Raw genomic sequence first — 15,751 nt, 5'->3', positions numbered from 1 at the left:
GCGTCCGAATTTTCACTCCTGCGTTTCGGTCTAGACTGACGACTGACGACTGACGACTGACGAGGAAGTGAGTTAAATAAAAGCTTGTAAAAAAAAAACATGCATCGGTATTTGAAAGAGTGGTATAAGCGGTGAAGAGCTCGGCTGCTATACAGAAAGTCTCGAGTTCAAATCCTGGTCCAACTCATTAGAACTTCTCTGAGTCCACCAAGCTCTGATTAGTACCTAACTCATTTTAGGGAAAGTAAGGGCGGCTGGCAAAAGTGCTGAACGCAAATTCCGTTCATATGCCGAGGTCAAGTAATATATAAACTCTACTTCATCTGCCCAATGGATCGTTAAGTCAAAAGAGGATTCTTTATTTTATTTTTAAAAAGAAAAAAAAGAATAGACATTTATTTATTACTTTCGTTTCTGTCTTCCAAGAAGTGTAAGAATAGTATACATTTTATACCGTTTATTAGCTTTAGAGTATAAATTAACACATTTATAAATCATAACTTGTTATTAATTTTATAACATTGAAATTTGTTGAAATTTAGTCTGTTCTACTTTTAGAAGATAATCTAATTCTAGGTTGGAATTGTGAGTAGTACTTTTAAATGTTTTACAGTAACCAGGACGTTATTTCTATATTAAAAAACAACTATTAACAAAAACAGACATAAGTCTTTTAGAAGTAGTGCTTTAAAAGTATTTACACAAATGTTTCAATTTTACTATAGAAATAAAATAGGTTAAAGTATAACACTTAATATAGATTTAAACAATGATTTAAATAAATTATAATTAATTTTTTTTTTCTAAATGAGGTCCAATCCAACATAGGCTTGTTCAATCACACGCCCTTTGAGAGTTGTTTCTCTTTTCTGTCCTCAACGATGGTGCTGTTTATAAAAATGTTATCTCCATTCTCTATATTTACCTCGTTGCAGTCTCGTATAAAGTACAGGAAAACTTTTCTGAAAAAAGTTGTACACATAATAATTATGAACGAAATTATAAATAAAGATATTGCAACTGTCTATTGGAAGGCCATTGAAGCGGAATATTTATGTAAAAATGTGCAGTCTCGTTATGCAAATAAATACGGTGAGGGGTGGAAGCAGTCGTTGTAACTGAAATAGCATTGCTATGCCAATAAATACAGAATTTTCAAACTTACATTGTCGCCTTTCTCTCTCTGCCAACATTTTGTTTTCTAAACTTTTTTAACTTTAGTGTATTTATAGCGTAGTTGAATGCCCTCTTCAATTCCAGTTTAGAAAAAGACCCGTCCTCCCGCGCAACAGATTTCGTGTGAGCCCTTCTCGTTACTTTACCAACACCGATGTAGTTCCCATCAAATGTTTTGGTATTTGTAAAACTTTTCACTTCAAGGTTCGTATCAATATTGTATTTTTCTTTTATCCTCTTCTTAGCATTTGATTTGTATTTCCAGAAATATTTTCTAATGTAATAGAAACAAATGGTTTTCATGCGATTTTGATGTTGAATTTGATAATTGCTTGTTCGCTTCCGTTTTCTGTTATTTTTTGTGCGACATTTTAAAGCATCGGCTGAACCACTTGATATACGTTTATATCCGCCGGGCTTAGTTTTCATAATAGAAGATTTGCTTTTCAGACGCTTTATTTTATTATTTATGTCTTCAGTAGAGCGGGGTGTAATTATTTTGCCAAAACTGAAATTACAGATACATTGCGTAAACGGTTTGAGAATTTGTGTCTGAAACTTTACGTTTCGTAGACAGTTTAATACATATTTATTCAGTAGTAAGCAATCATTACACTTGATTATTTTCCCCAACACATTTTTAATTAAAAAAAAAACTGGTTAAGCTGCTTAATGAAACAAAATAATTAAAATTAATGCAAATAAAAAGTAAAAAAAAAATCACAGAAATTACAACTATATTCCTTGTATGTTTTGTTTTGATTAAGATTTGAACAATCCTAATTAAACATACTAAGTAACTTTAGATTCTCATAAATTCAACTTACATTTTCTTTTTGTTCTTTTTCCTTCTGTTTTTGGTGGTGCTTTCGATGCTGGTCGTTTCTTGTTCGATCATCAAATCTTACGTAAAGAAGTAGAATTGTAATAATAATCTGCATATTAAAGCCTACGAATAAAGAACATTTTAGACTCAAAAATCAGAATGTCAATCGTACCTTTTTTCGACTAAGTCCGATTAAATCAGTTTGACCACAGTTCGAGTCATCCAACATCTTCTCATGTTTTTCAGGTAATGTCTGACGATTCTTTTCAAACTTGTCAAGTTTTGTTTGTTTTAAGGTGTGTTTTTGATGTGTTTGTTTTAAGTTTTGTGTTTGAAGGCTTTTATACATTTTATTTGTTGACTTACGAGATTTCTTACATTGTGTAGGGGTTGTTGATGTAGTTGTGGAGATGGAGATTAGCTGTGTGGTTTTAGAACTAGCAACTGGAGCTGTCGTTGTACAAATTGTTGGTGTTCTATACGAAGATATTGAAGTATCAGTAGTTGTCGTGGAATTAACACTCTTAACATTATTTAATGTAGCTTCAATACTTGCAACTGGTGTAATGAAACAAGCTGTTGGTGAAGTATCCATAGATTGTGCAATTTCAGTACTTGGGGTAGTATCATAACTTGCTTCGGGTGCAGTGGTAGATGCTATTGGTGTTGTATCCATAGGAAGTGCAGTATCAGTGCTTTGGGTTGTATTACCACTTGCAAATGGTGTAACGGTATGTTCTGAAATTAAGAAACATTGAACAAAACGTGTTAGGCGAATAGCCCTAGTGTATTGTGTATTCAATTAGAAGTTATACCACCCATCGTATAACTAGAGTTGAGTTAAATAAAATAGTTACATTAAAATGGCATTGTCGCATTACGTAACAGATATGAAGGGAATCATTATCATTTCAAGTAAATATACTTATTAATTAAAACTTTAAATAAATTGTCGATAAAACTCACCAATAGTTGATTTTAACTCTGGAAATATTGAACAGTCCAACACAGTGTTTATTTTCTCTTGGTTTTCTTTTGAAGACTTAACGCCGTATAGTTTTAAAACTCTAACGGCACCACAGTGATCTTCTTGAGTAGCCACATCCAGTGCTGTCCGACCGAAATAGTCAACAATGTCAAGGTTAGCGCCATGTTGGACGAGCACTTCAACGACTTCAGAAGCGTAACGACTAGGTATGTAGTGCAGTGGGGTTTTACCGTATTCGTCCTTGACGTCAACACCAGCTCCGGCTTCCAGTAACATCTTCATGATTTCCGGGTCACCCCTCTTGGAGCTGTAGTGTAAAGCTGTTTGGTTGAAGTTGTCTCCCATGTCAAGATCATCTGTATATTTCAGCAGTGTTTGCACTGTTTTTTTAAATCTAAACATTGCCGCATAATGTAAAGCCGTTCTACCTTCTTTGTCTTTAATATTTGCTGAAGCATTTGCTTTCAGCAAAGTTTCTGTCAAGACGCTATTTCTGTGTATCTGAACGCTGTAGTGTAAAGCTGTTTGTCCATTTACGTCTGTTGTGTCAAGAATATCTTTATACGTTACCAGTTTTTGAACTGTTTCATTATTCATGAATTGGACAGCATAATGTAAAGGTGTTTTGCCTTCGTTGTCTCTGATGTTTTCTGAAGCTCCAGCTTCAAGTAAAAAAACTATCATATCATTTTTCCCTTTTTGTGCGCCGTAGTGTAACGGTGTACATCCCTTAACGTCTTTTCTATTAATATCCGCGCCTCTATCTAAAAGCAGCTTGACGATTTTCACATAATCTTGATCAACAGCAAAATGTAAAGCTGTCCTACCTTCCTTGTCAGCCAGATTTATATCAGCACCTGCATCGAGCAGGCTATCAACTATCTTACCTTCTCTATTTGATTGGTCAGGAGAAAGTATAACTTTATCCGTCCAAACCCAAGGTTCACGACCAACTTCAATATTACATGTAAAGCTGTCTTACCTCTGCTGTCTGCTAGATTTACATCTGCGCCTGCAGCCAACAAAATATCAAATATGTCTTTGTTTCCATTTTCAGCACAAACATGTAAAGGTGTTTTCTGATCAATATCATCCTGTTCATTGACATTTGCTTTCATTTTCACGAGAAGCTCAACAAAGTCTTCCTGAGCGTTTGCAACGCTTATATGTAAAGGAGTTTTTCCTGGATTATTCCCTTGTGTTTTGATATTAACATCCCCTCCTCTTTTTAAGAAAAGTGTTCCCATAAATAGGTCGTTCGTTTCTGCATATTTGTGTAAAGGGGCCTTTCCACGTGAATCTCTATGGTTAACGTTAAAAATTGCAAAAATATCTTTTAATATTAATTCAATATAATTCTCCTGAGGTTGTTTGTGCAAAGCAGTTGGTTTATGACTCATGAGTGATAGCTTATTTGGTTTCTTTTGTTTCCGCATGCTTTGGACTTGATCTATTGAAAAGTAATAAAATAAACATACTATACATATATAAAGCAGCTTACATAAACAGTAACCTCCCCCTTAAAAAACCACACTAAATCTCTTTGAAGATTGACGCCATTTTATTACTAATTTAGTTAATTATTTTCAATAATAAAATGGGTCCTAGGACCTTTGACCACAGATGCTTTGACCATAGGGGGTCAAACCTCCTATGATCAAACCCCCTATGGTCAAAGCACCGCTATGGTCAAAGCCCCGCTGTGGTCAAACCCCTATGGTCAAAGCCCCTATAGTCAAAGCTCCTGTGGTCAAAGGTCCGCGCACCATAAAATGTTATTAGCTTATTTAATATAAAGATACACATTTAGGACAAGAATTTTGTGTTACTTAATCCCGCGTGGTTTTTAGTAGTAACATCGACTTATCGTCACATTAAAAAAATGCTAACAAATGTAGAAAAAAAATTCTTATTAGTAACGTGAACTTGATTTTTTGAAAAACGTAGGAAATGTTTACTAAAAAAAATACATGTCTTTGTTATTAGAGTAATAAAACAAAATTATTTGTATTCACAATTACTTCTAGCCAACAACGCAATGCATAACAGCCTTTTAAGAAATAGCGAGAGTGTCTTAAAATAAATTCATAGAATTCTGTCACTTTAAGTTATTTGTGTTAAAAGAAAAGGGTAGGAGGGGTTATAGAAAGAGTTTCTGACAACACGAAATAAAATTTCTACTATTTTATACAAGCTTAGCCTTTAACTAATTGCTGACTTCCTGTTTAATTCTGTGTTTGCTCGATTAAAAAAACACACTTCTTGTCTGACAGAGCCCAGTAAACGTCAAATAAATTAATACTTGAAAGATAATTCCCTGTTACAGACAGTATTTAGTATAATCTAAAGAACATTTATGCACAATATACAATATATTTGACATACATATAATCTACCGCTTTACGTAAACAACACAGCAACAACGTAGAATGAAGATCTCTAGCCTGACTACAAAGAAAACACACTAGATTCTAGGTCTAATCTGTTCACTGACACGTTACATATCGATCAGGTGAAAGTAGCACAAAGTATTGCTGGGGATTCCCCATTTATGTATTGGATAAACCCGAGACTGTTTATAGCAGATGTCTGCATAATATGTTGGTTGAGATAATGCTTTATGTAACTAGACTCTAAGCTGTATATAGTTCAAAACGAATTATGATTTAAGATAATCGACATTTTGATGCTCATGTCACTGATATGATAAGAGGAATGATCTATAATTTGGAACACACTTTCTGAAATTGAAATTATTTTGTTGATTTCGTAAGTAGTCAGTTAGAAAGTATTGAAACTATTACAATAATGTTTTATTAACTACTTACACGTCAGTTCAAAGACAATCTTCAGCTTCAGAACTTTTTTTATTGTAAGTCAATCTAATCTATAAAACGAAACACATTGCTGGCTCGCCATTTTGTATCCCTTCTATACAGGACTTTTTGGATAGAAATGCGTGCACAATCTGGCTAACATTTGTAAAAATAAAATTAGTCACAGGAGGTATCTCTAAACCTAACTATTGTTAAAATAGACCTTAGCTCCGAATTCCGCATTCGTGTATTCGTTTTTACAATATTTTCTTAGGCCTAAATGCCTAACTGTCAAGGTGGTCTCTCGGTGTTAAATTTTCAAAAAATTATGTTGATAAAAATTATTATGGATGAATATATTTTTATAAATAAAAATTAATTTAAAAATTGCTATGGCCAACATCAGAAGGGGAGCTAACTAGAAATTAAATTAATTATCAACTTTTGTAAGCTGCAACTGTTGTATTCAAATATTAGACAACAAAAAGTGCAATGTTAAGTGAAACGTCACACGTTTACAGAATTTGAAACACATTTTGTTCAATGTGCTCACCCTGTTTAAAATAGCATACGCCGCGGATTCACACGATTTTTTTAAAGTTTGGAACGATTGCGTTTCCAATAAATGTTGCATGAAAGCTTACAGAATAAGAACTGTGGCAGTCGGAGCTGGAGCAGACATGTACTAGGACCCTGGCTCCGAGAAAACGTTAGTATCAAAAAGAAAAATCGATCTCAAATAAAAAGAAATCACTGTGACCTGCAAAAGTGACATTAGAGGCTCATAGTAGATTGAAGCATTTTATGTGTGGATAAATGTCTTTCAATACTTGACGTAATTTATCTGTTTTGCTACTTACGCTAATTATGTTCAAATAATGAACTTTTATTTATCGTACTATATAATGTCAAGCAACAGATTTCGGACAAAAGTTGAATATCACTTATTGCAGATTGGCTTTTGGAATGAAAATTGACTTTCGGACACACTGAACTGGAGTTTTAGGTTAAAAGACTATAAATGGAAAATGGGATTTTGTTTTGTGCAGTGCAGCCTACAGACCGTTTCCGACTGGAATCTGGGTCGTCTTGTACAAATTAAATTTCCCTAACTATTATTTCTGACTTATTGCGCTATCTATTTCTGCTATAAGATTTATAGAGAGTGTCTAAAATAAATTATCAGAAATCAGTCAATCTTAAGTATTTGTAATCGACCTTGTAATATTTTATACCAGCGTTGCCTATGACTATTTTAATGTTGACTTCCTGTTTAGTTCTATTTTTGGTCGATTAAAAATACAACCCAGTAGATCTAAAATAAATTAATGATTAATGATGAATCGCTGTTAGAAATAATATGTATTATAATTTAAAGAACATGTAGGCCTAATATACAATATATTCAACATAAATAAATCACTTAAAATCGAGTACTGTACCTTGTGACGTAAACAGCACACCAACAAAGTAGAAAGAACTCTAGCCGAACTACTAGTCGACAAGGAATACACATCAGCTCTTTTCAGTACAATGTCATTCGACACATCGATCAGGTGAAAAAAGCTAAAAATATTGCTGGGGATTCCCCATTATTTTATTGGATAAACCCGAGCCTTTGGGTAGTATTTGTCTGCATATTATGTGGGCCGAGAAATTTTGTCACGTAACTACACTATATAGCCCTAAATAATTTGAAAAAAAAATTACATCACTATAATCGATGTTTTTATGCTCATCACACTGATTTGGTTAGAAGCAGATGTATATTTTGGAACACATATTAAAAAATTGAAATTATTTTGATTATTTCAATTTAACAAGTCAGAGAGTGTTGAATATATCCCAGAACAGTGTTAATAATTACTTACAAGTCACTAATAGAGTTTTATAATTAAATTAATCAACACCTGCAAAAAGTAAATAATAAGTTTATGCTCAGAGAGAAATAATGTTTAGCGTCAGATTCTCCGGGGTTTGTCAAGCTTTATTATATTGACCACTGTATGCGTCGTCCAACATCTCCTTCTGTATTTCAAAGAATGTCTGACCATTCTCCCCAAACGATTCAAGTTTTGTCTGTGTTAAATTTCCTGGAAGATATAGTGTACTGGAATTACCTGGTGCGTTGGTGTGAGTAAACTTATGATGAATGTATGCTTGTATATTTCAGACGTGAAGATATTTAGTAAGTTTTTATTGCAATCTTTGAATTTCACGAGTTGTAAGATGGAAAGCTCTAGTAGAGTTGTCAGTTTTTGTTGGCATAGTTGTATTGAAAGTAATTAGCCTCGTGGTGTTAACTTTGTGTAGTATCTACACTTGCTGCTGGTGGCGTTGTCGCAAAATGGTGATGTTTATGTATTTAGTGATATATTTGGTGTTTTAGTTCTTCTATCATTGTTAAGTCAGGTATTCACTAAGGTTTACTGTCTTGCAGTTTACATTTTTTTTGCGGTGTTCCAAGGCTGATGTTTTGGATTTATTATATTTCGTACCGTTGTAAATCTGATTTGTTGACGTGCTCTATTAGTATAATTATGGGAATAATTTTGGGGTCTACTGCTTGGTATTTAGCCAAACTGTGACATTGGTTGTATAATAAGAACACAGACAATACGTTAATCCTGTTTACCGCCCTGGTAAAAAACAGTTTAGCATAAAAAATACACATTAAAAAACGCGAAAAATGAAAACAGTTAATGGGTTGTTTAAAAAAAATAAAACTTACTAGTGATTTAATAGGAAAAAAAAGTAATTTACCCTTATGTATGTGGACGGAGTGGTCTAGCGGTAGAGAGCTGGAACGCTAACCCGTAAATCTGGAGTTCGGATCCGGGTTCAAGTCAGTAGACTGTCCTTAACTTTGATGTGTACCTAACTCACGTTAGGCGGCTGGGCATACTGCTGACCACATTATCTCTTCATATGCCGAGGTCATAGAAACAAGTGAAAACCACTTCACTTGCCCTATAGACCGTCAGGTTCGAAAGGGAACTTTACTTTACTTACCTTTTTGTGTTGAATTCTACACATCCAAGTCACATAATATTTATATTCAGACCATTGCCAGCTATTATACGGACTGCCAAAGTACAACAGATGTGACGCCGACCAATACAAATTTAACACACCTACTTTAATAGTTCTTTACTTCAGTCAAAACAGTCTTATCATTAATTTTACTACCCCCTGTTTCCGTCTATATTGCGTAAGTTTGGTAGTGCATTATTTTAGTTGCCTTTACAGGTACTAAACATAGAAATTGTTAGATCCAATAATTTTGTTGTCTTCTCACAAACGGTGACTAAGAGAGTGAGCAAACTATCAGTACAGTCATCACAGCTATTATCAATAGTAGGAGAGTAGTAGGAGTATAATTCAATTAAAATTGATCAAATCACAATGGGGATATATATGTTTAACGTTTAGTAATTTGCTGTTTGCTACAGAATACGGTAGCAGATAGATGGAAAAAGTAATTAATAAAACAATTTCAATATAGCTGGGGGGGGGTTGTGTTTTAAGAGTAACATTTATACGACAGTAGGTTATCGATAGCTAAAAAAAAAACTGCCACCGTTAATGAACGGCCTTTTTTTTTTACCTCCTTTACTGTTCTGTCAATGTTTATATAAATCTCTACAACAACATGCAAACAATTATACCAACTCAATGTTTAGACACTAAACTTTTATTAACTCTAGACTGCTTATTAGGAAATTCATAAATGATTATATAAAAGTTACACTTTAAAAGTTGGAGATGATTGTTGGAAATAGTTTGACTTTGCAAGTTTTTTACAGGAACATGTTTAGATTAAAATGTACAAGACATTCAAAAGATTTACAGTAATTAAGGAGTTTTACATTTTTTAACATATACATTAATATGAAGATGGACATTGTCATTGAAAATATAGCTTCAAAGATGCATCAATACAAATGTTTAATTTTTCTTTGAAATTTCGCATCTATAATGTAGTAAAATATAAAAGACATTAAACTCGTGGATAGATTATAATAATTATGAATATACATTTGAAAGTTGATTTATGTAAGCCAGAGTATAATACACGTACGCTTCAAACATTCTGGTGCATTCATTGAAATATGTATAATTTTTGTAAAAATGATGAAAAAACTAGACTAAGTAAATTACTCCATAGAAACTTAGATCATTACGCGTTGGAAATCAAAACGCAAGATATAGACAGTAAGCTGCGAAGAGCTTGATGTTTCCTATGTATAGGGCCCCTCTCTCTCCAAACAGTTGATGCGCTATAGGCAGAAGATTAACCAATAAACAGCTAGCAACTATTAATTTTAACATCCAAAATAACCACGGACACTGCATATATCTAACATCCAACTAGTAAAGAACAAACAGGGTCTAAATATCCTCTATACGTTTCACAACCACCACCTGCACTGTAGGGGTCGTCCATATATGACGTCACACTCGAACGAGGGAGGGGCTCCATAATTTTGTGACGGTGAGTGACGAGGAGGAGAGGGGAAGTTCTGATGATGTGACGTCACACTTTTGCGTTATAAAAACAATGTTAGAAATCGTATTTTAGCAGTTATTTCGCGTTTTAGAAAACTGGTTTAATAAGTTATAATAGAAATTGATAAAAATACTCTGTTGACTGAGTTCAGACAAGATTTCGGAAAGGTATCGATGTTTTAAGAAAAATTCAACTGCAATTTTGAGGGGAGTAGTAGGCTGAGGTGTGACGTCGGTTTAGGGGGTGTAGACCTTTTGTGACGATGTGTGACGGAGGGGGGGGGGGGAGGTAAAAATCATCAAAAAAAACCAAAACAAAACGATGACCCCTGTACCCAACCAAACCGCCATTGGAGCATGGTTCACGTAACGGCAGAAGAGTCTATAGCTGCTCTGTCACAAGCTCCTCTAGACTTGCCAATGAAGATGTTTTGATTGCTGTCCATGGCGAGGTACTTTACGTTCTCCACATTTAACTCGTTGCAATGATGTATTATCATTGGATTGTAATGGAAACTCACTTTCCTGAAAATAGTTATTTAAATTCACATGACTTAAAAAAAAATAAAAATTAAACAATAGTATTAATTTAGCTTATAAGTAGGCAAAGTGAATTTTGTAGGAATGCCAGTCGAATTACTAATAATATGTTATAAATTCTCTTAAAACCTTTTAAATATACTTTGTTTTGATAGAACGTAGTAGGTCTTTATAATTTTTAAATTTAATGTAAAAACACAACCTCTATATTTTAATACAATACGGAAATGTTCAAACTTACATAACCGTCATTCCGCTATTTCTTGCTTTGTCTTTTTCGGACATTTTCGCCATTTCTTTCTCAATGACATTAGTACCATCAAGTAATGGAAAATAGTCATCTAATTGAGTCACAGATTTTGTTTGTGTTCGTTTGGTATCTTCAACATTCTCGATGTAGCTCTCCTCCAATATGTCCACACTATTGACATTAATCTCTTCTTGTGTTTTTACAGTTGGTGCAATGTCAGTATTTTTGGTAGTTTCAACACTTGCATCTGGTGTAGTAGAAGAGGCTGTTGGTGTTGTATTCATAGATGGTGCAGTATCATTACTTGGGGTAGTATCATCTCTTGCATTTGGAGTATTTGTAGAAGGAGTTGTATCCACAGATGGTGCAGTATTATTACTCGCGGTAGTTAGAACACTTGAAACTGGCGAAATGGTACAAGCATTTGTAAGTGTAGGCGGTGCAGTATTAATATTTGGGGAGATTTTATCACTTGCAACTAATGTAGAATTACCGGCTGTCGGTTTTATATATGTCGTTACAGTATTATATTCCGTGAAAGTCTGAGAATTGTCCTCTAACGTTAAATGCTTTGTCTGCGTCCAGTAGCATTTGGAAATTTTATTCGTTGACATTGGTTTTATTTGCGTAGCTTTGGTTGCGTTTGTTGATGTGGTTTCAGCGGTGGTAAATAACTTTTTAGGGTTAGTGCTAACAATTGGTGTAATTGTAGTGCCTACTATTTGCGTTGTGTCTGTAGCTGTTGAAGTATCAACAGCTAAAGCTAGTGCTGTGGTACAAGATGTTACTGCTGTATCTGTATTTTTTTCAGTACCTACTCTCACAGCTTGTGTCGTGGTGTCAGCTGTAGAGAAAAAAATTCTTTAGGTGAACAAAAGTGTGAAATATATCATGAAAAGTTTTATAATAATATTTCATCTGATATAAGCCAATAGAATTGATTTCACGAATGGCATGATCGAACTGCTATTATTATGCTGTTATTAAAAAATGTAGTAAAAATGTAAAATCATTTCTAATCCTTGTTAGTAGGACTAAAATGTAGATAGAAAGGTACTGTATTTATAAATAAGTGTAAATAAGCGAGCACAGGTAGCAGTTAATAATGTTTAAAAAAAATGCTCACCTATCATTGATTCAAACTTCGTTTCACTTTTTGAACAGTCCAAAAGCGCGTTTATTTTCTCTGTATTTTCTTTTGATGACTTCGCACCGTGTTCTCTTAGAACAGCAACAGCTTCATCATTTGAATACATAGTGGCCACATCCAAGGCTGTTTGACCGTAAATATCTTCAATGTCAAGACTAGCGCCATTTTGGATCAGCGCTCGTATGACGTCAACCATCTTATGACTTTGGCTAAGTTGGAATGGCGTTTGACTTCTCTGACAGATGTAATGTAAAGCTGTACGGTTCTTTATGTCTTTAGCATCAACACAAGCTGTAAATTGCATTAATTCTAAAACTGTTTCCCCATTCCAGGATTTTGCAGCATAAAGTAATAATGCTGTTTGACCATCTTTGTCTCTGATGTTTGCTGAGGCTCCAGCTTTAAGCAAAATAGCGACTTTTTCTTTATTACCCCGCTCCGCTGCGTAATGTAAAGCTGTTTTTCCCAAATGGTCGATGCTATTAATAGCCGCACCTCTTTCTAAAAGCAGCTTCACGAGTTTCTCACTTTCAGCAGTATGTAAAGCTGTCATGCCTCTAGAGTCAGCCTGATTTACATCAGCTCCTACATCCAATAGAATTTGAGCTAGATCTTCTAGTCCGTATATAGCGCACATGTATAAAGCTGTCCAACCGTTATTGTCACGGATATTTACATCAGCGTTTGCAGCCAACAGAATATCTATAATTTCCATATTGTATTCACGTCTAACACACACATGTAAAGCTGTTCTTTGTCCATCATCCTGTGCATTGACGTTTGCTTTATATTCCACCAGAAGTTTAACAAAATCTTTGTGACCGTATAATGCACTAATATGCAGAGGTGTTCTTCCTGGACAATAATTTCCTACTGTTTTTACGTTTACGTCCGCTCCTCCAAGTAACATTTGTGCTCCAAGAAGTATGTTATTCTTCTCTGAATAAATATGCAAATGAGCCATCCCACTTGGATTCTTACTGTTAATGTCAATATTTAATTTAGAAATAATGTCTCTTATCACCATGTTACTATCATAATCAACAAAATTAGACATAATTTTCTTTTTCTAAAAACTCTTGATCCTCGTTCTTCTCACAATTAAATGTATAGCAAAGCACAGGAAAAACAATTGTGAACAGAGCAGGAAGTCTATACTCTGTTTTGGTTTAACCTGAAACGTAAGGGATATATAATTTAAAATTTACATGAGGTGTTATCCTAATCCCGATTTAGTTAAATTAACAACTTTTCCGTTTGTGATGGTAAGCTTGTGGTAACTAAACAGCCTCTGAAAAGCTGTACATTTTGTTTCTCCAGTTAAATTGGTAACATATAAAACAGCGAAAACAAACTCTGGCAGAGATTTTTTCATGTCTTTTTGGCTCCCCCCCCCCATCCCCACATTCCAACGAACAAAAAAGTATTTATATACAAAATATATACTTAAACCAGTGTCCACTCCCCTCCCCTAGAAGTTTACGACCGAAAACGTCAAGTGTCCCCACCCCCAAGGAGATAAGTAGAGGAAAGAAACACATCCGTTTTACATATCCTTTATGTTTAAGAGGTTTTAGGTGCTTATTCCACAGGTGCTTTGATAATAGGTGGTTTGGCCACAGGTGGTTCGAGGATTTGTCTATAGGCGGCCTGTCTACATGTATAATTTATAATGATAGTAATAATAAATTGTTGTTTAATTTAGATTCTTGATAAATTAATACAGTTTTTTATGACAAGGTTCCTTCGATGGCTATAAATAGAAATGTACCTGTACTAAAAATGTCAATGACAGTTATTTTAGTCCACTTGGTAGGCATCTAGATTTATCAATACACATAAATTGAATACATGTTATGCTTATACTTTTGTCCAGTTTAATGTTAACACGTATTGTAATGTGTAGTGAACTAAAGTATTTTTTAAAAGAAAAAACGCATGGTATTGTATACTTATTTAATTTCAGCATCTTTTTAAAGACACTTTTGTTTATTGAACTACCGCGCCGTTATTGGAGTGACTAATATAACCTCTCGCTAAGGTAAATCGATTTAAACAAAGCCAGAAACAGCTCCTTAGCGACGCGAATCCGATCAATAAAACACATACATAGAAAATGATTGATGTTTGTGTGAGGATTAACGAAAAAAATATTCGTAACTATAAATGTTTGAAACTATCACCGAAACTATAAAAATTAGAATTTTAAATATAATTTTTACAGTTAATTGATTTTCGATAACAAAGTTGATAGCCTGTTTGATTTTATTTTTGAGGTTGAAATAATTTAAACGTTTGAAGTAAATATATTTCATTTGAAAAAAAATTTCCCAACTTCTACAGACGGATTATTTAAAATGTCATTTAAACATAATGTAGACTAGACAATACTTAACAAAAATGAATTACATAAATCTTGTACTCTACCTGTTTTAAGTAGAACCAGCAGCCAGACAACCAGCCTATGGAAGTGACACAAACCAGCTTTCTCTGGTACTATATATAGCACACATCGTCCGGTTAATTAAAAAATCAATACAGCATCCGAGTGATTTCCCGATCGGTTTTTAGTGGGTTTTTCTTAGGGCTTTTACGTAACTTGTCCAGTGTGTGTATGTGTGTGTTTGTGTGTGTGTGTGTGTGTGTGTGTGTGTGTGTGTGTGTGTGTGTGTGTGAGTGTGTTTGTGTGGCTCAGCAAATCTTGGAATCTTAATTTAACCCACACCTATTGTCCGACAAATTTGGCACAGTTGTAGATCATAGATGACTGACAATACATGAATGTCCGATTTTTTTAGCTAATTAGATAGACAATTACGCATTAAAATATAATTTAAACATAAATAATTTCAATAATAAAAGGGGAGATTACTAGATTAAAAAGGCGTTCTCTTGATTAGAGGATCGTCTAGGCCAAATTATGTTTCTTCATAGGCTTCGAGAGGTGGGTGCGGGTGGTGCGGACCACACCGGGTGAAACTATTTAGGGGGGGGGGGTGACACCAAGACGAAAAATTGCGAAATGTATTGAATAAAAATGCTTTTTGCCTGTTCAGTTAATGAATAATTGGAGTTTAAACGTCTTATAAGTACACATTGACCTTCTCGACAATACATACTCACTCACTCACACACACCCACACACACACACACACACACATATATATATGTATATATATATATATATATATATATATATATATATATATATATATATATATACTTTCTCCCCCTTTGGAGTGTGTAGCGGGGGGGGGGGGGGGGGGTGACACAATGAAGTGCCGCATCGGGTGACAAATGACATAGAGACGCCACAGTGTTTAGTTCACGGTTGCCTGTTTTCGTCGATGTTCTTAAGGGTAGGACGGAGTTTAACTCAAAAGTTTTTGGTCAAAGTCGGGAGTTCGTGTGTGACGAAGGGGTGGAGTAGAGTTAGACATGGTGACAGAATGGTTTATGTGGCGTAGTGCAGCACATATAATCGGTTAAGTTCGTC

The 15,751-nt window shown here is 34.4% G+C and overlaps 3 protein-coding genes across 3 annotated transcripts; all 3 read right to left on the bottom strand.

Annotated features, from left to right (window-relative positions):
- Positions 1 to 444: 444 nt before the first annotated feature.
- LOC131949441 (uncharacterized) lies at positions 445 to 1,675 on the bottom strand. The gene is made up of 2 exons (XM_059311346.1): positions 1,166 to 1,675; positions 445 to 962 (listed from the first exon to the last, which is right to left on the bottom strand). Exons 1-2 carry the CDS (start codon positions 1,603 to 1,605, stop codon positions 839 to 841), a joined length of 564 nt encoding a protein of 187 aa, XP_059167329.1. The 5' UTR covers positions 1,606 to 1,675; the 3' UTR covers positions 445 to 838.
- Positions 1,676 to 2,014: 339 nt separating this feature from the next.
- Positions 2,015 to 4,426, bottom strand: LOC131949451 (serine/threonine-protein phosphatase 6 regulatory ankyrin repeat subunit A-like). Its single transcript, XM_059311356.1, has 4 exons — positions 3,995 to 4,426; positions 2,969 to 3,950; positions 2,175 to 2,740; positions 2,015 to 2,079 (listed from the first exon to the last, which is right to left on the bottom strand). Exons 1-4 carry the CDS (start codon positions 4,424 to 4,426, stop codon positions 2,074 to 2,076), a joined length of 1,986 nt encoding a protein of 661 aa, XP_059167339.1. The 3' UTR covers positions 2,015 to 2,073.
- A 6,251-nt stretch (positions 4,427 to 10,677) lies between these two features.
- On the bottom strand, positions 10,678 to 13,282 carry LOC131949449 (putative ankyrin repeat protein RF_0381). The gene is made up of 3 exons (XM_059311355.1): positions 12,232 to 13,282; positions 11,097 to 11,949; positions 10,678 to 10,840 (listed from the first exon to the last, which is right to left on the bottom strand). Exons 1-3 carry the CDS (start codon positions 13,280 to 13,282, stop codon positions 10,678 to 10,680), a joined length of 2,067 nt encoding a protein of 688 aa, XP_059167338.1.
- Positions 13,283 to 15,751: the final 2,469 nt, after the last annotated feature.

The sequence above is a fragment of the Physella acuta genome, unplaced genomic scaffold, assembly GCF_028476545.2.
Source record: "Physella acuta isolate Inbredline_101_S28 unplaced genomic scaffold, ASM2847654v3 ptg000698l, whole genome shotgun sequence".
In the NCBI taxonomy this organism is placed as follows: domain Eukaryota; kingdom Metazoa; phylum Mollusca; class Gastropoda; family Physidae; genus Physella; species Physella acuta.
This window is presented reverse-complemented; position numbering and strand designations above follow the sequence as displayed.

What these genes read in the sequence shown, in the direction of transcription:
- LOC131949441 (XM_059311346.1), bottom strand. Translation starts at nt 1,605, where the DNA reads ATGAAAACTAAGCCCGGCGGATATAAACGTATATCAAGTGGTTCAGCC. An exon ending in AGAGAGAGAAAGGCGACAAT is followed by an intron (nt 963 to 1,165) that starts GTAAGTTTGAAA and finishes AACTTTTTTCAG; the next exon opens with AAAAGTTTTCCTGTACTTTA.
- LOC131949451 (XM_059311356.1), bottom strand. Translation starts at nt 4,426, where the DNA reads ATGCGGAAACAAAAGAAACCAAATAAGCTATCACTCATGAGTCATAAA. An exon ending in TGTTGGCTGCAGGCGCAGAT is followed by an intron (nt 3,951 to 3,994) that starts GTAAATCTAGCA and finishes TTTACATGTAAT; the next exon opens with ATTGAAGTTGGTCGTGAACC. An exon ending in AGAGTTAAAATCAACTATTG is followed by an intron (nt 2,741 to 2,968) that starts GTGAGTTTTATC and finishes TCTTAATTTCAG; the next exon opens with AACATACCGTTACACCATTT.
- LOC131949449 (XM_059311355.1), bottom strand. Translation starts at nt 13,282, where the DNA reads ATGGTGATAAGAGACATTATTTCTAAATTAAATATTGACATTAACAGT. An exon ending in GAAGTTTGAATCAATGATAG is followed by an intron (nt 11,950 to 12,231) that starts GTGAGCATTTTT and finishes TTTTCTCTACAG; the next exon opens with CTGACACCACGACACAAGCT. An exon ending in AATAGCGGAATGACGGTTAT is followed by an intron (nt 10,841 to 11,096) that starts GTAAGTTTGAAC and finishes AACTATTTTCAG; the next exon opens with GAAAGTGAGTTTCCATTACA.